General features: G+C 39.1%; 1 protein-coding gene across 8 annotated transcripts in view; it reads left to right on the plus strand.

The window, feature by feature from the left end:
• The window catches only part of DNM3 (dynamin 3), a 553,426-nt gene that overhangs the window by 233,365 nt on the left and 293,758 nt on the right, over window positions 1-26,303 (plus strand). For all 8 annotated transcript variants that reach the window (XM_047705745.1, XM_047705741.1, XM_047705742.1 and 5 more), the window contains exon 12: window positions 1,155-1,225. In XM_047705745.1, coding sequence (XP_047561701.1) covers window positions 1,155-1,225 — 71 coding nt within the window. The remainder of the gene's footprint in view (window positions 1-1,154; window positions 1,226-26,303) is intronic.

Below are 26,303 nucleotides of genomic sequence, written 5' to 3' on the forward strand. Positions count from 1 at the left end.
AGCCCCACCATGGCAACACAGAGCTCCATCCCAGGACCCCAGGATCATGACATGAGGCAAAGGCAGCTGCTTAATCGACTGAGACACTCAGGTGCCCCTGTGGGCAGGGAATCTTAAGTATGTTTTCCTATTAACAAGTCTCAACATTCTAGAAAAACCGGGGACACAGTGGGAGAACAAAAGGAAACAGGAAGGGGAACTCAGTTTGGGATATCTCTTGACTGCAACTCTCCTGCGCTTTCTGGTTGGTTGCTGCGTCCTCTCTGGTCCTAAGCCCTCTCGTCTCCTGTTGAAGAATATTTTCTCCAGAGGGACTTCCCAAATCTCTGACTTGTGATTCAAACATTTTCATGTTTCATGTTTACTGGAACATGCATTCAGTTCATTCCTTGACAGCTTGATTGAATGTGCGTGATGTTCTGGGCTCTGGGGATTGATCAGTGGATACGGCAGGTGGGGTCTGTATATGGAATATGTAGAAACTTACTGTGTCAGCGTGTGGTAGTGCTACAGAGGAAGGTAAGGCAGGGTGACAGGATCTGAAGAGAGTGCTAGTTTAGATAGAAGGAGCAGGGAGGGTCCCTCTGAGGAGGTAATCTTTCAGCAGAGACCTGACTGGAGTTTTGTTTTGATAATGAAGCCTGGTGATCTCGAGGACGTTTTCTATATATTTGAATATTGCCTTTTTGAGTTGGTTGACGAGATGTTTCTTCTGCTTGCCTAAAAGGAGCTTAAAGAGGTAGAAAAGAAGAGGAAGAACAAGAGATAATATTGTTATTTCATGGCTGTTAGACAGTGTCTACAGGAGCAGCCCCTCACTGGTACACACGTGTCCTTTTGAACATTATGCCTACATTTTAGAAGATCAGAATAATTCTACGTTCTGTGTGAAATAGGCAAACCGTACATGCCTGTAAGCTCTAATTCTGTTGTCTTCATGTGGGGCTCAGGCTTCTGATGTAGATTTTTAATTTCTGAACTTAGAGTAAAAATTACGAGAGTCTAATGAAAAAGTTTAACGCAGCTTTTCATTTTAACTGAAGCATCTTTTTAGAAAATCAGATGAACATAAGTCATTTGCAGGCAATTACTGACTTTTGTATCGAGAATGTTTATGAGGGGTTTTCACTGAAGTATTTATCTTTGACCTACAGGTTCTGCTACTGATCGACATCCAAGTGTCCTACATCAACACCAACCACGAAGATTTCATTGGGTTTGCAAAGTACGTGAAACGCTTGATTGCCACATGCATTCCCCCTGCTGGTTTGGTTGGAATGTACATTGTGAATTTCTGCTACAACCCTACTACGTTTGACAGCACATTCTGTGTCAGGATTAACTCTGAGTCAACCATGTAGGAGGTCTGAACCTTACGGCCATGAGGCCGTGTTTTCTCGATAAAGTAGTTGGCTCTTTCGTTGTGCAGCATATGAAGTCATATGGGTCTTGGATAGTCATTGTTTTTGGATGATGATCTACAGTTTGTACTTGAACTCTCATAGATAAGCAGGAACAGATGCACATTTAAAATATGTTTGGGAACACTTTCTCACAGAAATTTGAAGCAACAAATGCAATTCACAGGATACAAGCTATTTTAACATCCCTAAATAAGAATATAGAAGTCTATTTTTTTTAAGATTTTATTTATTTATTTATTTATTTATTTTTTATTTTTTTTTTAAAGATTTTATTTATTTATTTGACAGAGAGAGAGAGAGATCACAAGCAGGCAGAGAGGCAGGCGGAGAGAGAGGGGAGGAAGCAGGCTCCCCGCAGAGCAGAGAGCCCGATGCGGGGCTCGATCCCAGGACCCTGAGATCATGACCTGAGCCGAAGGCAGCGGCTTAACCACTGAGCCACCCAGGCGCCCCAAGATTTTATTTATTTATTTGACAGAGAGAAAGAGATCACAAGTAGGCAGAGAGGCAGGCAGAGAGAGAGAGGAGAAGCAGGCTCCCCACTGAGCAGAGAGCCCCATGTGGGGCTCGATCCCAGGACCCTGAGATCATGACCCGAGCTGAAGGCAGAGGCTTAACCCACTGAGCCACCCAGGCGCCCCTATTTTTTTTTTTTAAACTATCCTTTGTAAACTTAGACGGGATCTTTTTGGATTAACATTCTCTTTTCTACAGTGTGTTTATACTTCACATAATCTTGTCTGTATATTGCCGTTCCATCATGCATGTATTCTGTTATATTTAAATATTCTACTGCTATATTCCTAGATACTGTCATATGGATATGCTTAGTTATTCAGGGCTGGTCATTCATTATGTGACATTTTCAAGACCCTGATTTCACCGTTTTTTTCCTGCCCTTTAGTGGAACCAGTTTTTGTTTGCTTTTAAGGGGTTTTCGTTATAACTCTAGAATATATCTATGGCACGTACATGGTTCCAACTTCAAGTATATAAAGCATGGTCTATTTTATAAAAATATAAACTGAAGGGATCAAGTACCATTACTTGAACTGCATATTCAAGAATAGGACAAGTAAAAAAATATATAACAACAAAATGTATAACAATTTTATTTAATTATACTCTGACTTAGAAGCAACGCATAATGTAGATCATGTCAGTGAGACTACACGGTGGCCTGAGGAATTTTGAGGCATGTGTTAGGGAGCAAAGGCCCAATTATCCAATGGAAAATTGTCTCATTCTAAGCGTGGCTATTGTCGGGATGGCTTAACCAAGGGTGTAGACATATTTTGCATCCATTGTGCGGTAGTTAGCTTTTTTCAACTGTTTTCTGTCTGTGACCTATGTGTAAAGTTGTTAGAGCACAGTGATGAGTACGTCTCTTTGGTCAGTTGCACATTTAGCTGCACTACCCATTCCAACTTCTAGACAGGTCTTTCCTTCACAGGCATTTCACATAGACCTGCCTCCCTCTCTTTTTCAGCCCCTGTGGCTCTCACCATCTGCACTGCTCATTTCCTTCTGCAAAATCACCAGTAGGAAGAAACCTAGACTCTGATATGCCTATCTATCCCTAGGCTTGGAAGTGGAGACCTGAGAATTTCTGCCCAGTTTCCAGAACCATCAGTGAACTCTGTGTGCTGAGTGCCAAGCACTACACTAGTTGCTATGGGGGAAAATATATAAGAAAAAGAAAAAATATTTTTGTCTTTAGGAGCTTGCCTAATAATTGAAAAGTAGAGAGAACACATGTAAAAAGTTAAGCTGACACATTCTCCATTTACTTCACTTGCTTCTTTGAGGAATTTAAAAGAACAACAAACCCTTGAATCATTTGAAATAACAGGAATGCTGCCTTTAATGTTGATTTTTATTGGTTACAAATGCCAGTTAGGTTCTTATAAAAATGTAGCAGATGTAGATGTAAACTTGGCACCATAACTTAAGAGTGAAAAGGATGTTGCAACATTGCCCCTTTGTGGTACCTGGTTCAAGGAGGAGACAGAGAAGAATCGTAAGGAGTTTGGAAAGGGCTCATTTTTGAACAGGTTTTGTGATCAGTGCTGCAATTTAATTTCACCCTGGGGTCTTCTTGAACCATCCCCTCCCCCAGATTACTTACTTATTTTTTTATAAACATTTATTTATCTTAAAGAGAGAGCGCGCGAGTGTGCGCAAGTGCGGGGGTGCGGGGGTGGGTAGGGCTGGGGAGAGGGAGAGCGAGAATCTCAAGCAGGCTCCCTGCTGAATGTGGGGCCTCATGTGGGGCTCAGCCTCATTACCCTCAGATCGTGACCTGAGCCAAGACCAAGAGTTGGACGTTCAACCAGCTACCCCACCCAGGCGCCCCATACACTTAATTTGTTTAAAGTAGTCCAGAGTTTCAATATTTCTTTTTTTTTTTTTTAACCTCAGAAGCTGTTCAACTACAGTATTATATTGACTAGGTTTCAGAAGGCATATAATTTTCAAATGTGAGTACTTCAAACTCAGCTTTTTGATGGAGTCTGTCCGTAATCCAGGTGACTGCCCGTTTTTCCAGCAGTGAGATAACACTACGAACCTTTATGATGTTGGGGGAGAACAAGGAAGCATTGTTCAAACTGCTTTAGAAACCTAGCAACTATGCAGTTTTCATCAATTTTAAACTGCACATCCAGACTTTCTTTTAAAGGACTGGCCTGGGAGTCAGCAGTCTGGGTATTTTTTCCATGGTTTGTCACTGGTGAGCTTTGGGTTTTGGCAAGTCAGTTAGCCTTTCTGTATCTCAGTTTACTGCTCTAGCAAATGGAATAATAAATGATCCCTGTCTTGTGTACCTTTCAGGAGTGTTGGAAGATCACATTAATGAAGTTATGGGAAAGTGTTTTTGCAAACTGTCGTGTAGACCGTAAAAGTGAGAAAGCGACACACACACACACACACACACACACACAAATTTGATTACTAGTGCACCATTTTACTTTGTTATGAAATTTATGATGACTGGAGTATGATTGCCACTGGAATATTCTTTTAGTTGCTGACATTGTCTCTAAATGAGACTCAGAGGTGAATGTTCTTTCCCTTTGTATGCTGAGTTGGAGTGCATTTCAGTGTGACATGGGACAATTATAAATATGAAGAAATGTTCATTTCAAAATCACTTAAGGGGTTGTGGTATTTTTTTGTGCTTTTAAAATTAAAAAAATATGGTTGTAGCTATAAATTTTAAAGTTGGCAGGAATGCTGTTTCCATCAAAGAAGAAAAGTCAAGCCATATTTGAAGACAATTATGTAAGTATTTTTAAGTTCCAAAGATAGAAAATTAAGGTCTGGAGTTGAGAAAAATAAGCATTTATTTCATGAGATTTTTAGAGAGTCGCCAAAAGAGGGGGACCACTTCTCATATTTATAGGATGGTGATGGACATAGTATTTTACACACACATCTATTTTTTTCAACCAGGATGACTTTTGTTCTAAAAATTAAAAAAAAAAAAGAAAGCAAATTGCTAAAATTAGATTAACAGAATATTAATTCTCAGAGTAGGGTTCAGGACATCTCAGACTTGTCCCCTTCCTGCTGTAGACCATATTCCACCATGATGAATGTGTGGAAATTTTTTTTCATCTCCCAGCTATTCGTTAAACATGGACCATAAAATATGTACCACGTGTAGCGTGTCCAAGAAAGCACTGCTGTAGGCTTGCTTTGGAATTTCCTGATTTCTGAAAGCTTGATCTTTCAACTATAATATAGTTTCTGAATCTAAAAGTCTAGTATTTCCGAAGAAAATGTCAACTTTCCTCATGACTTAAGGATTTTATCATTCTTCTCTGTTTAAAAAAAACCCTACATTCTATATTTTTTACACAATACTGGTTTTTGTTATGCAAGAAAACAAAAGCTAGCCCAATTATTCTTTTATTCACTTCCCTCCTTCCCTGTAATCCTGCTGGATTTGAATAGAGAGGCAGGCTAGTTAGCTGAATGCCTTGGGAAGTGACTTTCACATTCTTGTGCTCTTCTTTATTTGTTCCATGGGTACAATTTGCCTTCGGTCTATGGCTTATGTAGTCCAGTGGTTTAAGAGAAAAATGGGCCCCAGATATAGACCATTGGAGTAATATCTCTGTGCCATGAGCAGCAGACCAACATCCGTTTTTCAGTCTGCGGGGTTGGTCTCAACACCTGTTTTCTCATTGTTGAAATGATACAGTGTGCAGATTTCAGTTCTTGTTATATGACTACCATGAAAATTCTATTGGTTGTAATATTCATTGTATCTCTTTCCTGATCCTCTGGAATGCCTTTGTTGCCGTTTTATGAAAGGTATATGGGAACCTTGGAACCAAATTCTAGACTAATGTTGGTTTTTCCCTTTGCATCCTTCTTTTTTTTCCCCCCAATACATATTCTATTCTATTATTTTTTATTGTGTGTATCTTTTGCATTTTTTAATTTTTTATTTATTTTATTTTATTTTTTCAGTGTTCCAAGATTCATTGTTTATGCACCACACCCAGTGCTCCATGCAATACGTGCCCTCCTTAATATCTACCACCAGGCTTACCCAACCTCTACCCCGCCTCCCCTCCTATTATATTCTATTATAATAGTGTTTCTAGTTCCTATTCTTACATGAGAATGTTCTCTCCTGTGGAATCAAATTTTAGGTATTATAACAAGATTATCCTTTTGACTTATATGCAGATTCAGGAACTAAATCCTTGGTTGCTTACTGGGACTATTAGCGGGTAGAAATAAAGGGTTGAACAATAAGGCATCATCACCTATTCCAATAAGTTATGAATTCTAATGTTTTAAGCACCATTTTAAAAACAAGCAGACTTCTACTTTTCTCTTCCATTCTCAAATCTGTTATATTGAACATTATCTTCATCCTTAAAATGGATCTTAGGAGGTGAGTCATGCTTCTTTGATAGGCCCCCAAGTTCTGGAGGGTTTTCTTGCACAATATTTAGCCTGTGACTTCACTAAAGATCTTGCAGGGGGAATCGACATCATGTAGTTTTTCTTCCCCTTTTGGCTTCAGTCTGACTGAATGGAGCCAAGCTGGCCTGTGGTGAGCCTCACTCTTGGGACTCTCGGCGGGCGCTCAGAATCCCCTTGGGTTAATATAAAAGAACATTCTGACGGAGCTTCTTAACTCCAGAGCACAGCTGCCCAGCTGCCCAGTAGAACTTTGTGAAGGGATGGGAGTATTTTGTAGTCTGTGCGGTCCAGTACAATAGCTTCTAGACACACACACCTATTGGGTAGCTTAAATGTGGCTAGTACAACAAAAGAAATGAAAGTTAAATTAAATTTTAATTAATTAAATTTTTTTGATTGAAATAGCCACATCTGGCTACCAGCAACTGTACTGGACGGCATAGTTCTAGAGTATGGTGAGTCCAGCTGATTTCTCTGAGACCTTCACTGGTGAGCCATACTTCACTGACAGCTTGGTGGTGACCTACAGTGGTAGCTACTAGGAGAGAAAAAGGAGATAAGTTTGTTAGGTGCTGCTAAGCCAATTCCAAGGCTTAGGAATGTGGAGTCAACTCTTTAAATGTTCTGTCACCAAAGTAGGAAGGATGGGCCTTTTCCTTATACTGCTTTAGTGTGTATGTTGCCATTTTGCTATTGTTTTCTCTATCGTGGTCACTACCAAAGTTTCATTTAATTCTCTGTCTCCTCTACGAACTAAACATGGTGGTGGAGGGAGAGGCACACCTTAACATTTGCCATGGAATATGTGTCTTTGAGGGACTCCCATTTTCTTGGTTCACTTGAGCCCCTTATGGGGCTTAGAGTCAACCTTAGACTTAGACTTCCCTTTTTACTTTCTCATTTGTCTTTCACTTTTCAGCCCACTGCAGCCTTTTTCCTTTCAAAGATTTTATTTATTATTTGAGAGAGAGATTGAGAGAATAAGTGGGAGGAGGGACAGAGGAAGAAGCAGACTCCCTGTGGAGCAGGGAGCCCGATGTGGGACTCGGTCCAAGGACTCTGGGATCATGACCTGAGCGAAGGCAGTCGCTTAAGCGACCGAGCCACCCAGGCGTCCACGGTCCACTGCAGTCTTGTGTCTTCCACACTACTCTAATGAGACAGAACGGTTAATCCAACAGACAATTCTGAGTCTTCATTTTACACCATAACCATTTCTTGTTGAGATCTGTTCCTTTGCTTCAGCACCCCTCCACTGTCTCCTGGTTCTCCTCTTTCTGGTCTAGCCACACCTTCTCAGTGTTATTTTGGAGTTCTTTATCCTCTGATCGTGACTTAACAACTGTTCTTTTTAATCATGATTCTCATGATTCTCCCATAGATCCTCTTCTTTTCTCACTTACTGCACTATCCCTGACCAATACCTTCCCCCGCTGCAGTGGTTGCAGTTACCACCTTTACCTGATGACTCTCAATCTAGACCCCCATTTCAGAACTTTTTCCTGGACTGTGTACCATATTCCAGCACATACTAGGCATCTTTACTTGTATATCATACAGAAGCCGCAACCAAATATTCCTAAATTAAACTCGTGTCATCTTAGAATTTACTCCTCTCCATTGTTCCCTCTCCCAGTTGCTCAAACCAGAAACCCAAGCATCATTCTCTCTCCCTTCTTCCCTCATCTTTGCTTCCCTCCATCTTTATCAAGACCATTTGATTCTGATTATTTTTTGAACTTGTCTATTTCTTCCTGTCATCATTACTACTACTAAAGTTAGTCTTTTCTTGCCTAGGTTACTACAGTAGTCTCCTTGCCTCTTGTCATGTTCGTTTTCATTCTGTCCTGGGTTCCCTATTACTTTCAGAGTAAAGTCTAAACTTGTTAGTATGGTTTCCAAGGTCCTGTAGACTCCATCTTCTGCCTACCTTTTCAGCTATTCTGTTGTCGCTATTGCTGTCTGTCCCACCCCAGCCCTGTCATCGAGCCAGACTGACCACTTTTGAATCCCTCAGTAGACCATTCTCCTCCTGCAGCACCTGTCTACTGCAGACTTCTTCAAATTACTTAAACTTCCTATTGCAGATAAGCATTAATAATCTAGTTAAAAATAACCTTGGTATCAAAATATAATTTCATAAATATTTCTTTTTTTTTAAAGATTTTATTTATTTATTTGACAGACAGAGATCACAAGTAGGCAGAGAGGCAGGCAGAGAGAGAGGGGGAAGCAGGCTCCCTGCTGAGCAGAGAGCCTGATGTGGGGCTTGATCCCAGGACCCTGAGATCATGACCTGAGCTGAAAGCAGAGGCCTTAACCCACTGAGCCACCCAGGTGCCCCTCATAAATATTTCTTAAGAAACTCTTATTCACACTGTGCTAGATAATACCAGTGGTCAGAGACTAAAGATACCCAGATTAATGCAACACACCATCAGCCATCCAGGGGTAGACGTAGTTGGAAGGGAGTTAGAGATCAGCTTATGACAAAGTCCTGGTTATATAATACAGGCACAGACAAAGAGCTTTGAGAGTTCATGGGAAAGAGAGATAACTAGAGGTTTCTAAGAAGGCATAATCCAGAAATGGGACTCGATTGACTTTGAAGGCTGGGCAGGACTCTGCAGTCAGAGGGAGGGGGTCTAGGCTGACTGTTTCCTGTCTTCCCTGCTTCAGAGTCAATACTACCCATTCCAGGGAGGTAATTTTACTAGAACACTGCTTTGATCATGCCATTTGCTGGCTCAGAAACTTTGAATACTTTTTGTTGCCTCTAATATAGTGGCCAAATCCATCATAATTGGCTTCAACATATAGCGATTGTACTAGATGGCTTTTAAAGTCATTTGACAAACCCGAGTCTATGATTATATAATTTTGTCATAATAGTTTTACTTTCCACAACTTCCCTACATACCTCATTTTTCTGCCTTCTGGATTTGCTAATACCACTCCATTCTCTTGGAATGCAGTTGCTTGTCTTCCTTTGTTAAAGTTTAACCTCTTTTCAGGTTTTCTGTGAAAATCTTAGATCATACCAGACCAAAATAATCTTTTTTCTCTGAACATTTGCACCAGTTACTATGCATACGGCTTATTTGGAAAATGGTCACATACCCCCTTGACACACTCTTTTGTTATTTGAATCTTTTCATTAATCTGTTGAGGTGACTCTATGGTTTGTCTCTTTTCTCTTGTCGATGTGATGTACCGTGTTGACTGATGTGCGAATATTAAACTACTCATGCATCCCTGGAATAAATTCCACTTGATCAGCCCCCATGGATAAGGATAGTACGAGTATGCAAAAAATAACGAGCTAAAAGATAATATGTTTTTTTCTTTGAATGAATTCCATTGTGTTCTTTTTATAAAAATTTAAGCCTCTTATATACTTTTAAAATCGTTAGGTCTCAGAAATTAAACTCAATAAACCTAATTTGGTTTTATGTGTGTTAGTGCTTCCACAGTGGCTTGTGTGTAGTAGGAATTTATACAATTAACAACAAACACACACACAAAAGAAGATATAAGATAATTATATCCTACATTTGGAACAGAAGCACTTTAGTTTTTAGCTTTCTGTTACATCTTCACATATTTATTCTTAGGAAGTTTGTTGTTCTATATTATTTGTGTTTTGTGTATTTCACGACCCTCAGCAGGTAAGTCGGAGGCTTCTGATTACAAGGACTACACTTATTTGTGTTTATATCTTCTACAGAGTGCCTTGCAGATAACTGGTCCCCTAAAATTTTTTATTTATATCAAATTAAAGCATTATATATAGGTATATTTTCAATATTTCAGATATAACCAACTAAATACCTATTGCCAAGAATATGTCCAAAGGCTCAAATTAACTTGCAAGTCCTTACATGGTTTCTGTGAATACATCTTAATTTTTACTTGTTTATACTTTTAAATTAAATTAAATTAATTTTTTTAAAATTCAGGTATAATTAGCATACAGTGTTCTATTCATTTCAAGTATACAGTATAATGATTCCACAATTCTATACATTTTTCAGTGCTCATCAAAACATGTGTACTCTTTACCCCTTTTATCTGTTTCACCCATCCCCCACCAGCCTACCCTCTGGCAACCACCAGTTGGTTCTCTTTATTTAAGAATGTTTTTTATTGTTTGTCTCTTTTATCTTTGTTCATTTGTTTTGTTTCTTAAATTCCGTGTAAGAGTGAAACCATATGGTATTGTCTTTCTCTGACTGACTTATTTCAGCTAGTGTAATAACCTTCTAGGTCCATCCGTGTTGTTGCAAATGGCAAAATTTCATTCTTTTTAATGGTGAAGCAATAACTCATAGTATGTGTATATGTAAAATACTATACTATAATAATATATATAAAATATATATTATCATACAATGTAATACATATATTACATATTACATCTTTATTATACATTCATCTGTCTATGGACAGGTGGGTTGCTTGCATATCTTGGCTATTTTAGATAATGCTGAAATAAACGTAAAAGTGCATATGTCTTTTCAAATTGTGTTTTCATTTTTATTGGATAAATACCCTTTTGTGGAATTACTGGATCATATGGTAATTCTCTTTTAAATTTTTTGAGGAACCTCCATACTGTTTTCCTCAGTGGCTGTACCAGCTTGCATTCCTACCAGTGGTTCTGAGGTTTCCCTTTTCTCTTCATCTTTGCCAGCACTTGTTATTTCTTCTGTTTCTGATTTTAGCCATTCTAAGAGGTGTGAGGTGATGTCCCATTATGGTTTTGATTTGCATTGACTTGATGATTAGTGATGTTGAGCATCTTTTCATGTGTCGGTTGGCCATCTGGATGTCTTCTTTGGAAAAATGTCTAATCAGGACTTCTGTCCATTGTTAAGTTGGATTATTTGGTTTTCAGGTATTGAGTTATATAAATTCTTTATATATTTTGCATATGAACCATTTACAATATCTCCTCCCATTCACTAGTTTTTCTTTTCATTTTGTTAATGGTTGCCTTTGCTGTGCATAGTCCCAGTACTTTAACTTAAAATATCAAAGAAATTACTGCATTTTTTAAATAGGAATTTTATGGTTTCAGGTCTCATATTTAGGTCTTTAAACCATTTTGAGTTTATTTTTGTGTATGTTGTCAAAAAGTGGTACAGTTTCATTATTTTATATGTAGCCTCCAGTTTTCCCAATGCCATTTATTGAAGAGACTATCTTTTTCCCATTGTATGTTCTTTCCTCCTTTGTTATAGATTAATTGACCATAAAAGCATGGGTTTATTTCTGGGCTCTCTTTTCTGTTCCATTGATGTATGTGTCTGGTTTTGTGCCAGTACCATACTGTTTTGATTGCTATAGCTTTGTAGTATATCTTAAAACCTAGGATTGTGATGTCTCCAGCTTTGTTTTTCTTTCTGAAGATTGCTTTGGCTATTTGGGGTCTTTGTGATTTCATACAAATGTTAGTGTCATTTGTTCTAGTTCTGTGAAAAATGCTGTTGGTATTTTGATAGCGATTGAATGAAATCTGTATATTGCTTTGGGTGGTATGGACATTTTGACAGTATTGTTCTTCCAATGCATGAACACCACCTTGGTTAAGTTTATTCTTAGGTATTTAATTTCATTTTTAAATTTTTTTTTGGTGGGTGGCGGGAGCAGAGGGAGAGAAAGAATCTTAGGCAGGCTCCACGCCACCCTGAGATCATGACCTGAGCTGAAATCAAGAGTCAGAAGCTTAACCGACTGAGCCACCCAGCTGCCCCAGTGTTTTATTCTTTTTGGAGCAATTGTAAATGGGCTTGTTTTCTTAATTTCTCTTTTTGCTATTTCATTATTAGCATATAGAAATGCAACAGATTTCCACATACTACTTTTGTATCCTGAGACTATTGAATTCATGTATTCTAGTAGTTTTTTGGAGGATTATTTCAGGTTTTCTATATAAAGTATCATGTCATCTGCAAATAGTGAGTTTTACTTCTTCCTTACCAATATCTCTATATATAGATTTACTTTTACTGCCTTTTCTTGTCTCATTGGTGAGGCTAGAACTTCCAATACTATGCTGAACAAAAGTGTTGAGAGTGGACGTCTTGATTTTGTTCCTGTTCTTAGAGGAAAAGCTCTTGTTTTTTTACCACTATGTTAGCTACGTGTTTTTCATATAAGACTTTATTATGTTGGGGTTTGTTCCTTCTAAGCCTACTGTGTTGAGAGTTTTTGTCACGAATGGGTATTGTGGTTTGTCACATGCTTTTTCTGCATCTAATGAGGTGACTCTATGGTTTGTCTCTTTTCTCTTGTCGATGTGATGTACCATGTTGACTGATGTACGAATATTAAACTACTCATGCATCCCTGGAATAAATTCCACTTGATCACAAGAAGAATTCCACTTGATCATTAAAAGAATGGTCTTTTAATGTTTTGTTAGGTTTGTTTTACTAAGGTTTTGTTGAGGATTTCTGTATCTGTCTTCATCAGAGATATAGGCCTGTGGTTTTCCTTTTTTGTAGTATCTTTATCTGGTTTTAGTATCAGGGTAATGCTAGCCTCAGAATGAATTTGGATGCTTTCCTTCCTCTTCTATTATTTGGAATATTTTAAGAAAAATAGGCATTAACTCTATTCTAAATGTTTGGTAGAATTCGCCTATGAAGCTGTTGGTCTTGGACAGCTTGAATAGGTGTTGCTTGTTTGGAGATTTTTTTTTTTTTTTAACTGATTCCGTTTCACTGCTGGTAATGGGTCCATTCTAATTTTGTTTCTTCCTGATTCCATTTTGGAAGGTTATATGTTTCAAGGAATTTATCCATTTCTTGTAGGTTGTCCTATTTGTTGGCATATAATTTTTCATAATATTCTCTTATAATCCTTGCTATTTCTGTGGTGTGCGTTATTATTTCTCCTCCTTCATTTCTGATTTTATTTGAGACCTCTCTCTTTTTCTTGATGAGTCTGGCCAAAGATAAAGAATTTTGTTGGTTTTTTTTTTCCAAGAACCACCTTCTGGTTTCATTAATCTGTTTTATTGGTGGGTTTTTTTGTTTTTGTTTTTTGTTTTTTTGGGGTTTTTTTTGTCTACATTTCATTTGTTTTTGCTCTAATTTTTATTATTTTCTTCCTTCTACTGGCTTTGGGCTCTGTTTTTTCCTTTTTCTAGCTCCTATGAGTATAAGGTTAGGTTGCTTATTTGAAATTTTTCTTGCTTCTTATAGTAGGCCTGTATTGCTGTAATCATTCTTCTCTGAACAGCTTATGGTGTGTCCCAAAGATTTTGGATCATTGTGTTTTCATTTTCATTTCATTTCATTTCATTTCTAAATAAAAAATATTTTTTATTTCCTCTCTGATTTCTTGGTTGACCCATTCATTGTTTAGTAGCATGTTATTTAGCCTCCATGGAAAATCTATCCATTGATGTTAGTGGGGTATTAAAGTTCATTACTTTTTTTGTGTTACTGTCAGTTTCTTCCTTTATGTCTGTTAATTATAGCTTAATGTATTTAGTTGTTCCTATATCAGGCCTACAAATATTTACAACGGTTATATCCTCTTGTTGGATTATTGCCTTTATCAGTATGTAGTGTCCTTCTTTGTCTCTTATTACAGTCTTTCTTTTAAAGTCTATATTGTTGCCACCTTAGCCTTCTTTTTGCTTATATTTGTATGGTAAATGCTTTTTCTATCCCTTCACTTTCAATTTGCATGTATCTTTAGGTCTGAAGTGAATTTCTTGTAGGTAGCCCATAGGTGGGTCTTGCCTTTTTTTTTTTTTTTAAATTTTTTTATTTTTTTCAGCATAACAGTATTCATTATTTTTGCACCACACCCAGTGCTCCATGCAATCCGTGCCCTCTACAATACCCACCACCTGGTGCCCCCAACCTCCCACCCCCCACCCCTTCAAAATTCTCAGATCGTTTTTCAGAGTCCATAGTCTCTCATGGTTCACCTCCCCTTCCAATTTCCCTCAACTCCCTTCTCCTCTCCATCTCCCCTTGTCCTCCATGCTATTTGTTATGATCCACAAATAAGTGAAACCATATGATAATTGACTCTCTCTGCTTGACTTATTTCACTCAGCATAATCTCTTCCAGTCCCGTCCATGTTGCTACAAAACTTGGGGATTCATCCTTTCGTTCTTTTTTTTTTTTTTTTTTTTACAGCTTTATAAACATATATTTTTATCCCCAGGGGTACAGGTCTGCGAATCGCCAGGTTTACACACTTCACAACACTCACCATAGCACATACCCTCCCCGATATCCATAACCCCACCCCCTCTCCCAACCCCCTCCCCCATCAACCCTCAGTTTGTTTTGTGAGATTAAGAGTCACTTATGGTTTGTCTCCCTCCCAATCCCATCTTGTTTCATGTACTCTTCTCCTACCCCCTCGACCCCCCATGTTGCATCTCCTCTCCCTCATATCAGGGAGATCATATGATAGTTGTCTTTCTCCGATTGACTTATTTCGCTAAGCATGATACCCTCTAGTTCCATCCACGTCGTCGCAAATGGCAAGATTTCATTTCTTTTGATGGCTGCATAGTATTCCATTGTGTATATATACCACATCTTCTTTATCCATTCGTCTGTAGATGGACATCTAGGTTCTTTCCATAGTTTGGCTATTGTAGACATTGCTGCTATAAACATTCGGGTGCACGTGCCCCTTCGGATCACTACGTTTGTATCTTTAGGGTAAATACCCAGCAGTGCAATTGCAGGGTCATAGGGTAGTTCTATTTTCAACATTTTGAGGAACCTCCATGCTGTTTTCCAGAGTGGTTGCACCAGCTTGCATTCCCACCAACAGTGTAGGAGGGTTCCCCTTTCTCCGCATCCTCGCCAGCATCTGTCATTTCCTGACTTGTTAATTTTAGCCATTCTGACTGGTGTGAGGTGATATCTCATGGTGGTTTTGATTTGTATTTCCCTGATGCCGAGTGATATGGAGCACTTTTTCATGTGTCTGTTGGCCATCTGGATGTCTTCTTTGCAGAAATGTCTGTTCATGTCCTTTGCCCATTTCTTGATTGGATTATTTGTTCTTTGGGTGTTGAGTTTGCTAAGTTCTTTATAGATTTTGGACACTAGCCCTTTATCTGATATGTCATTTGCAAATATCTTCTCCCATTCTGTCAGTTGTCTTTTGGTTTTGTTAACTGTTTCCTTTGCTGTGCAAAAGCTTTTGATCTTGATAAAATCCCAAAAGTTCATTTTTGCCCTTGCTTCCCTTGCCTTTGGTGATGTTCCTAGGAAGATGTTGCTGCGGCTGACGTCGAAGAGGTTGCTGCCTGTGTTCTCCTCGAGGATTTTGATGGATTCCTTTCTCACATTGAGATCCTTCATCCATTTTGAGTCTATTTTCGTGTGTGGTGTAAGGAAATGATCCAGTTTCATTTTTCTGCATGTGGCTGTCCAATTTTCCCAACACCATTTATTGAAGAGGCTGTCTTTGTTCCATTGGACATTCTTTCCTGCTTTGTCGAAGATGAGTTGACCATAGAGTTGAGGGTCCATTTCTGGGCTCTCTATTCTGTTCCATTGATCTATGTGTCTGTTTTTGTGCCAGTACCATGCTGTCTTGATGATGACAGCTTTGTAATAGAGCTTGAAGTCCGGAATTGTGATGCCACCAACTTTGGCTTTCTTTTTCAATATTCCTTTGGCTATTCGAGGTCTTTTCTGGTTCCATATAAATTTTAGGATTATTTGTTCCATTTCTTTGAAAAAAATGGATGGTACTTTGATAGGAATTGCATTAAATGTGTAGATTGCTTTAGGTAGCATAGACATTTTCACAATATTTATTCTTCCAATCCAGGAGCATGGAACATTTTTCCATTTCTTTGTGTCTTCCTCAATTTCTTTCATGAGTACTTTATAGTTTTCTGAGTATAGATTCTTAGTCTCTTTGGTTAGGTTTATTCCTAGGTATCTTATAGTTTTGGGTGCAATTGTAAATGGGATGGACTCCTTAATTTCTTTTTCTTCTGTCTTGTTGTTGGTGTAGAGAAATGCAACTGATTTCTGTGCATTGATTTTATATCCTGACACTTTACTGAATTCCTGTACAAGTTCTAGCAGTTTTGGAGTGGAGTCTTTTGGGTTTTCCACATAGAGTATCATATCATCTGCGAAGAGTGATAGTTTGACTTCTTCTTTGCCGATTTGGATGCCTTTAATTTCCTTTTGTTGTCTGATTGCTGAGGCTAGGACTTCTAGTACTATGTTGAATAGCAGTGGTGATAACGGACATCCCTGCCGTGTTCCTGACCTTAGCGGAAAAGCTTTCAGTTTTTCTCCATTGAGAATGATATTTGCGGTGGGTTTTTCATAGATGGCTTTGATAATATTGAGGTATGTGCCGTCTATCCCTACACTTTGAAGAGTTTTGATCAGGAAGGGATGCTGTACTTTGTCAAATGCTTTTTCAGCATCTATGGAGAGTATCATATGGTTCTTGTTCTTTCTTTTATTAATGTGTTGTATCACATTGATTGATTTGCGGATGTTGAACCAGCCTTGCAGCCCTGGAATAAATCCCACTTGGTCATGGTGAATAATCCTTTTAACGTACTGTTGAATCCTATTGGCTAGTATTTTGGCGAGAATTTTTGCATCTGTGTTCATCAAGGATATTGGTCTGTAGTTCTCTTTTTTGTTGGGATCCTTGTCTGGTTTTGGGATCAAGGTAATGCTGGCCTCATAAAATGAGTTTGGAAGTTTTCCTTCTATTGCTATTTTTTGGAACAGTTTCAGGAGAATAGGAATTAGTTCTTCTTTAAATGTTTGGTAGAATTCCCCCGGGAAGCCGTCTGGCCCTGGGCTTTTGTTTGTTTGGAGATTTTTGATGACTGTTTCAATCTCCTTACTGGTTATGGGTCTGTTCAGGCTTTCTATTTCTTCCTGGTTCAGTTGTGGTAGTTTATATGTCTCTAGGAATGCATCCATTTCTTCCAGATTGTCAAATTTGTTGGCGTAGAGTTGCTCATCGTATGTTCTTATAATTGTCTGTATTTCTTTGGTGTTCGTTGTGATCTCTCCTCTTTCATTCATGATTTTATTTATTTGGGTCCTCTCTCTTTTCTTTTTGATAAGTCTGGCCAGGGGTTTATCAATCTTATTAATTCTTTCAAAGAACCAGCTCCTCGTTTCGTTTATTTGTTCTATTGTTTTTTTGGTTTCTATTTCATTGATTTCTGCTCTGATCTTTATGATTTCTCTTCTCCTGCTGGGTTTAGGGTTTCTTTCTTGTTCTTTCTCCAGCTCCTTTAGGTGTAGGGTTAGGTTGTGTACCTGAGATCTTTCTTGTTTCTTGAGAAAGGCTTGTACCGCTATATATTTTCCTCTCAGGACTGCCTTTGTTGTGTCCCACAAATTCTGAACCGTTGTGTTTTCATTATCATTTGTTTCCATAAATTTTTTCAATTCTTCTTTAATTTCCTGGTTGACCCATTCATTCTTTAGAAGGATGCTGTTTAGTCTCCATGTATTTGGGTTCTTTCCAAATTTCCTCTTGTGATTGAGTTCTAGCTTTAGAGCATTGTGGTCTGAAAATATGCAGGGAATGATCCCAGTCTTTTGATACCGGTTGAGACTTGATTTAGGACCAAGAATGTGATCTATTCTGGAGAATGTTCCATGTGCACTAGAGAAGAATGTGTATTCTGTTGCTTTGGGATGAAATGTTCTGAATATATCTGTGATGTCCATCTGGTCCAGTGTGTCATTTAAGGCCTTGATTTCCTTGTTGATCTTTTGCTTGGATGATCTGTCCATTTCAGTGAGGGGAGTGTTAAAATCCCCTACTATTATTGTATTCTTGTCGGTGTGTTTCTTTGATTTTGTTATTAATTGGTTTATATAGTTGGCTGCTCCCACGTTAGGGGCATAGATATTTAAAATTGTTAGATCTTCTTGTTGGACAGTTCCTTTGAGTATGATATAGTGTCCTTCCTCATCTCTTATTATAATCTTTGGCTTAAAATCTAATTGATCTGATCTAAGGATTGCCACTCCTGCTTTCTTCTGATGTCCATTAGCATGGTAAATTCTTTTCCACCCCCTCACTTTAAACCTGGAGGTGTCTTCGGGTTTAAGATGAGTTTCTTGTAGGCAACATATAGATGGTTTTTGTTTTTTTATCCATTCTGATACCCTGTGTCTTTTGATTGGGGCATTTAGCCCATTAACATTCAGGGTAAGTATTGAGAGATATGAATTTAGTACCATTGTATTGCCTGTAAGGTGACTGTTATTGTATATTGTCTCTGTTTCTTTCTGATCTACTACTTTGAGGGTCTCTCTTTGCTTAGAGGACCCCTTTCAATATTTCCTGTAGAGCTGGTTTGGTATTTGCAAATTCTTTCAGTTTTTGTTTGTCCTGGAAGCTTTTAATCTCTCCTTCTATTTTCAATGATAGCCTAGCTGGATATAGTATTCTTGGCTGCATGTTTTTCTCGTTTAGTGCTCTGAATATATCATGCCAGCTCTTTCTGGCCTGCCAGGTCTCTGTGGATAAGTCTGCTGCCAATCGAATATTTTTACCATTGTACGTTACAGACTTCTTTTCCTGGGCTGCTTTCAGGATCTTTTCTTTGTCACTAAGACTTGTCAATTTTACTATTAGGTGACGGGGTGTAGACCTATTCTTATTGATTTTGAGGGGGGTTCTCTGAACCTCCTGGATTTTGATGCTTGTTCCCTTTGCCATATTGGGGAAATTCTCTCCAATAATTCTCTCCAATATACCTTCTGCTCCCCTCTCTGTTTCCTCTTCTTCTGGAATCCCAATTATTCTAATGTTGTTTCGTCTTATGGTGTCACTTATCTCTCGAATTCTCCCCTCGTGGTCCAGTAGCTGTTTGTCCCTCTTTTGCTCAGCTTCTTTATTCTCTGTCATTTGGTCTTCTATATCGCTAATTCTTTCTTCTGCCTCATTTATCCTAGCAGTGAGAGCCTCCATTTTTGATTGCACCTCATTAATAGCTTTTTTGATTTCAACTTGGTTAGATTTTAGTTCTTTTATTTCTCCAGAAAGGGCTTTTATATCTCCCGAGAGGGTTGCTTTAATATCTTCCATGCCTTTTTCAAGCCCGGCTAGAACCTTGAGAATCGTCATTCTGAACTCTAGATCTGACATATTACCAATGTCTGTATTGATTAGGTCCCTAGCCTTTGGTATTGCCTCTTGTTCTTTTTTTTGTTGTGAATTTTTCCGCCTTGTCATTTTGTCCAGATAAGAGTTTATGAAGGAGCAAGTAAAATACTAAAAGGGTGGCAACAACCCCAGGAAAATATGCTTTAGCCAAATCAGAAGAGATCCTGAATTGTGAGGGGGGAGAAAGGGGATAAAAAGGGGTTCAGAAAGAAAAAAAAAAACTATTAAAAAAAAGAAAGCCGATAAAGAAAAAATATAAAAAGAGGAAAAAATATATATATATTAGATAAACTATTTAAAAAACGTTAAAAAAAGAAAACGGTAAAAGTTGAAAAAAAATTTAGCAGAAGAAGAGAAAAAGAAAAAAAAATTGAAAAAGAAAAAAAAAATTAAATTAACTGCAAGGCTAAAAAATCATGGGGAGAAAGCCATGAGTTCCGTGCTTTGCTTTCTTCTCCTCTGGAATTCCGCCGCTCTCCTTGGTAGGTGAACTTGGTCCTGGCTGGGTTTCCCGTAGATCTTCTGGGGGAGGGGCCCGTTGTAGTGATTCTCAAGCGTCTTTGCCCCAGGCGGAGTTGCACCGCCCTTACCCGGGGCCGCGCTGAGTCATCCGCTCGGGTTCGCTTTCGGGAGCTTTTGTTCCCTGAGCGCTTTCCGTAGAGTCCGGAGGACGGGAATGAAGATGGCGGCCTCCTGGTCTCCGGCCCGGAGGAGCCGAGAGCCCGGGGCCCCACTCCTCAGTGCGCCCTCAGAGAACAGCGCCAAATGACTCCCGTCACCCTGGCCTCGGCCGCGCTCCGAGCTGACCGAGCCTGCGACCGGTCCAAGGCAACCCCGAGCTGAGAGTCACTCCTCGGCTGTGTCTCTGTAGCCGGCTTCCCCATTCTAATACCGGTAAGCTCTGCAACACTCAGACACCCCCGATCCTTCTGCGACCCTGCGGGACCTGAGGCCGCGCTTACCCCGCCTGGGCTTCACCCCAGTTAAGCCTCTGGAGCGATGTCCCTCCGCGGAACAGACTTTTAAAAGTCCTGATTTTGCTCCGTTGCTCCGCCGCTCGCCGGGAGCCGGCCCCTCCCCCCGCGGTCTATCTTCCCGTCGCTTTGGATTCACTTCTCCGCCAGTCCTACCTTGCAGAAAGTGGTTGATTTTCTGTTTCTGGAATTGCTGTTCTTCTTCTCTTCAATCTCCCGTTGGATTTGTAGGTGTTTGCAATCTTTAGATAAGCTATTTAGCTGATCTCCCGCTACCCGAAGTAGTCTCAGCCTGCTACTTCTCAGCCATCTTGACTCCTCCCCCCCCTTTTTTTTTTTTTTAAATCCATCAGTCACCCAGTTTCTTTTGATTGGAGCATTTAGTCCATTTACATTCAATGTAATTATTGATTGGTATGCACTTATTGCCATTTTGTTACTTGTTTTATGGTTGTTTTTATATTTCTGCCCTGTTCCTTCTCTTGCTCTCTTCCCTTATGCTTTTATGTCTTTCTTTACTGATATGCTTGCATTGCTTCCTCCTTATTTTTTGCATATCTATTACAGGTCTATTTGTGGTTACCCTTAAGCTTATAAATAACATCTTATGATATAGCAGTCTATATTAAGTTGATGGTCACATAAGTTTGAACCCATTCTGAAAGCCTTAAATTTTTCTTCCCCTCCCATGTTTCATGTATATGATAATACTTTACATCCTCTTATTTTGTGAATCTCTTGACTGATTTTTATAGATTTAACTGATTTTATTGCCTTTGTGTTTTAACCTCCATACTGGTTTTATAAGTGATCAATGTAATACTTTTAATATGTTCATATTTAATTGTGAAATTTTATCCTTTCACAGTTTTCTTATTTCTTTTCTTTCCATTGAAAGGATTCCCTTTAGTGTTTCTTGTAAGACTGGTTTAGCTGTGATGAACTCTTTTAACTTTTGTTTTCTGGGAAATTCTTTATCTCTTCTTCTGCCCTGAATGATAGCCTTGCTGAGTAGAGAATGTTTGATTGCAGGGTTTTTCCTTTCTGCACTTTGCATATATCATGCCACTTCCTTCTGGCCTGCAAAGTTTCTGCTGATAAATCAATTCATAGATTTATGGGGTTTCCCTTGTATGTTACTGTTTTCTTTTCTCTTACTGCTTTTAAATTTCCCTCTTTATCACTACTTTTGGCCATTTTAATTACTATGTGTCTTGGTATGGGCCTTCTTGGGTTGATTTTGTTGGGAGTTCTCTGTGCCTCCTGGAATCAGATAGCCATTTCCTTCCACAGATTAGGGAAGTTTTCAGCTATTATTCCTCAAATAAATTTTTTGTCCCCTTTTCTTTTCCTTCTGGGATGGCTATAATGCAGAAGTTATTATGCTTGATGATGATGCTGAGTTCCCTTAATCTATTCTCATTTTTTTAAATTAATTTTTTCTTCTTGCTGTTCAATGTGGTTGCTTTCCAGTGCTCTGTCTTCCAGCTTGCAAATCCATTCTTCTGTTTCCTCAAATCTACTATTGATTCCCCTAATGTATTTTTAAATTTCATTTATTGAGTTCTTCATCTCTGATTGGTTCTTTTTTATATTTTCTATCTTTTTGTTGAAGGTCTCACTGAGATCCTCCATTCTTTTCTCAAGTCCAGTAAGTATCTTTATGAGCATTACTTTGATTTTTTTTTAAAAATCAGGCATATTCTTGTCTTTGTTTCATTTAACTCTGTTGCTGTGGTTTTGTCCTATTCTTTAATTTGTGACATATTTCTCTGTCTCCTCATTTTCTCTAACTGTGTTTGTTTCTATATATTAAAAAAAGCAGTTATGTCTCCTGGATCTTGAAAGTAGTGCTTTTATGAGAAAGAGGTCCTGGGGTGCCCTTGTAGCACAAGGTCCTCTGCTCACCAGAACCAGGCACTTCAGGGACGTCTCATGTGTGGTTTTCATGTACCCTACTATTGTGGCTAAGCCTTCTTTGCCTTTAGTCCAGCCAGCTGCAATGGCTCACTTTACCTGTTGTGGGCAAGATTTCGTCCCTGTGCTATTAAGGGGCCAGCCAGGGGCCCCTGTGGGCTTATAGTTGGGTAATGGGGCAGTCAGACTAGAGGTCTGCCCTCAGCTTATTTGTCAGGACTACAAAGTGACCCCAAACTGCAGGGCTCTCTCCCTGTGCTGCCTCCCAGGAAGTGTTTGTTGGTGGATGGGGCTGGCAGTGAGACCAAGATACCTGGCCCCATACTGTCTGCTGGGGCTGCAAATGCACTGATCAGCCGGGCACTCTCTCTGCATTGCCAGTTATAAGGCCTGGCTGCTTGGGACGCAGTGGAATTGGTGTGTGTAGTTGTTTTCACCCTCTCATCAGGGCAGAAGTGACTTTGGAGTGGTGTCAGTCCCTATTGGGGCTGCTTGCAGGGTGAGATACAATAGGAGCCATTTTGACAGGACTCCTGAAGAGTGGGGCAGGTTGGATGGAGTGAATCCCCAGGAGAGTGTGGGGGTGAGATACACAGTGTAAACAAGATAGGTAGAAGGTATTGAAGCTGCTTCCCATAGGTATCTGGCTATCTAGGCTTGGAGTAGGGGTGGGTACATGGGGAGGAATGGCACTTGCCAGCTCTTTTGTTCTTGGAGAATTCTCTGAATGATCTTTTCCCCTCTAGCATGCATTCTGAAATTAGTAAATAAATCTCCTTCTCATATATCCCATGTGCTTTTCAAACTGCTGCTTCTGTGCTATATCTAGGTGGGATTGTTTGCTCTACTGTCTTGTTAAGGGCAGAGACCCAGTTTCTTGTCCCTCTCCACATCTCCCAGAGTTGAGCCTGCTGATTTTTAAGGTACCAGAGTTAAGCCCCACTGGTTGTAAAAAACTCATAAAATTAAGCTCCATGGGTTTTCAAAGCCAAATGTTATGGGGAGTTGTATTCCTAGTGCAGGTCCCCTGTGCCTGGGGTGCCTGGTATGAGGTCTCTTCCATGCTTGTGATATCCCTCCCATTTGAATTTGGTCTCACCAAGTGTTTGCTTCCCTTCCGCCTTGGCTCCTCTGACCTCATCTCTATGAGTAACTCTGGAAGGTCTATTCTGCTAGTCTTTGGGTCATTTTCTGCTTTGTTTGCACTGATGTGGCTATTATCTAGGTATGTTCATTGGACCAAGTGAGCTTAGGATCCGCCTACTCTGTTATCTTCCTAGAAGTCCTCCCATTGTTAAATGAATATTTTAAAATATTTTTAGTTTAATCATCATTGCCTATAGAAGAATTTTGATAAAGAATGTTTTCTAACTAGAAGTTTATTTTTTTTATTATGTTTCTGATGTAGTAACTTCAGGTATCTAAATACATCTTTAATAAGTATCCTTGTCTTGGGCTTCTGGGTGGCTCAGTCATTGGGTGGCTGCTTTTGGCTCAGGTCATGATCCCTGGGTCCTGGGATTGAGTCCTGCATTTGGCTCCTTGCTTGGCAGGAAGTCTGCTTCTCCCTCTCCCACTCCTCCTGCTTGTGTTCCCTCTCTTGCTGTGTCTCTCTCTGTCAAATAAATGAATAAAAATAAATAAAAAAATAAATAAAATAAAAATAATAAATAAAATAATAAATTAAAAATAAATAAAATAATAAATAAAAATAATAAGTATCCTGTCTTTATGGGGCCAGTTGCTATAAAAAGATTATTCTTTTGGTCAAAAGTAAAGTTAATTTAATATTTGCATTTTTAAAAAAGATTTATTATTTATTTGTGAGAGAGTGCTTGAGTGGAAGGGGAGAGGGTGAGGGAGAGAGAGAATCTGAAGCCAACTCTGTGCTTAGTCCGGAGCCCAACACTGGGCTTTCACAACCCTGAGATCATGACCTGAGCCAAAACCAAGAGTTGGACACTCAACCGACTGTGCCACCCAGGTGCCCAATAGTGTTTGTTTTAACACTAATATTTGATATTGGGTTATAAAATAAATCTTTTTCCTTCTGCACATTCTTAGACTATGGTAAATCCTAAATATGATAATTTAGTAGGTAAAGATTCTGCCAGTGGAAAGTCTCTCTACATAGGGTAGGTCATAAGCTTCTGAGAATAACTTTACATCTTAAGGAATCTTGGATCTTAAGGAATCTAAAAGGAACCTAAGAAATAGCTAGTCTAGTTGCCCACACCTTGTCTCTGTCTCTCTACGCACAGACACACACACACACACACACACACACACACACACACACACTCAAACTTTATAGATAAGGCACTGAGGTCTCTATGGTCTATATTCTTTGCTTAAGGTAGTGTAGGAATCATCAGCAATCTCTGTCTTTTGCTCTATGTTCTGCTATTTTTCTCTTATGTGATTTTAAGAGGATATACACATAATTCAAGGGTCCCCAGTAGTTTGCCTGCTTTAAACACTTGTGGGTCTAGCATAGTTTGAAATTATCACTACTAGTAAGTGCCTTATTTTGAAACATTTCCCCTTAAGAAAACCCTGAACAACAGTTATGGTGCTTGGAAAGGATGACCATAGCCATGAAGGAGGCATGATCGCAGTACAATGGTTGCTGGTCCCAGTTCTTCCCTGAGGAGGGGGAACCCACATGTCCTGGAGAAAGAAATGATGGCTAAGATCTGAAGCCCCAGAGGAGAAATATTTTAGATACACTCCGTGGTTCATGGCCTGGTGGGCAGCCAGAGGGCAGTGTGGGCGCATCAGACCCCTGGGCACAGCCTGTTGTAAACATGATCTCATTTACAGCCTCACCACAAAAACCTGAATAATGTAGATTTGGCTTATGTAGAGGAATGGTTGGAGAGAGATGAATATCATAGTGATGAGGGAAGCAAGCATTCAGCTAAAAACTAGAAAAATAACAAACAGGAAAGAAGAAGCTCAAACCCTGAAATTGAAAAACAAAAACAAAATTCTCAAAATCTTTACTAATCAAATACTGTGTGTCCTTTTACCACTCATACCTTCCCCAGCCTCATTTGAATGTAGTGTGTGTTTCTTCCTGAGATTGAATGAAGAGAAGTACCTTAAATACATCACAGTAGATTACAAAAGATTGCTATTTGGAACAGCTGTTCTAAATGTGTGATTTGTGATGTGCTACTGAATCACACTATCCCATTACTTTAAATGGTTGACTGATGACTTTAATCTATGTTTTCTCTATTTTAGACTTTTTTTGTCAATTTCTAAAACAGCTTCTATAAACTATTAAGTATCTAGTGAGCAGGTTCAGTATGGCTTTTCAGAATCGCCACAGTGACTTGTATTTTCTTGTGTCAATAGGTGTTTACTCATGGATTCACGGAAAGAAAGCCTTTGTTCTTTTCAGAGATAGAGTAACACAGCACATAATATCTGGGCTCCAGAGCTCAATTGTTGGGGTTGTATCTGGCTCTTACTCCCTCTGTGCTCGTGTTAAAATGTATCAGTCTCATTGGACTTTCTATTCAACAGGAACTTGTTGAAGCCAACTATGTGCTGAGTAGTTCCTAGGCACTGGAACAGACAAAAGCCACTGCTCACAAGGAGCTTATGTTCTAATGGAAGAAGAGAGAAAATAGATATACACAAAATCAGTAAACTATATAGTATGTTTGAAGGTATAAAGTGCCACAGAGAAAAATAGAATAGTATCAAGAGGATAAGAGTGAAGGGGGAGGGACGGATGTAATTTTCAGTAGGGTCATCATGGTGGGTCTCACTGAAAAGATAAATTTGAACAAAGGCTTGAAGAAGGTGATGTTGAGAGCCATGCAGTTGTCTGGGGGATGAGTATTCTAGGCAGAGGGAACAGGTAGC

The sequence above is a fragment of the Lutra lutra genome, chromosome 15 (assembly GCF_902655055.1).
Source record: "Lutra lutra chromosome 15, mLutLut1.2, whole genome shotgun sequence".
NCBI lineage: Eukaryota > Metazoa > Chordata > Mammalia > Carnivora > Mustelidae > Lutra > Lutra lutra.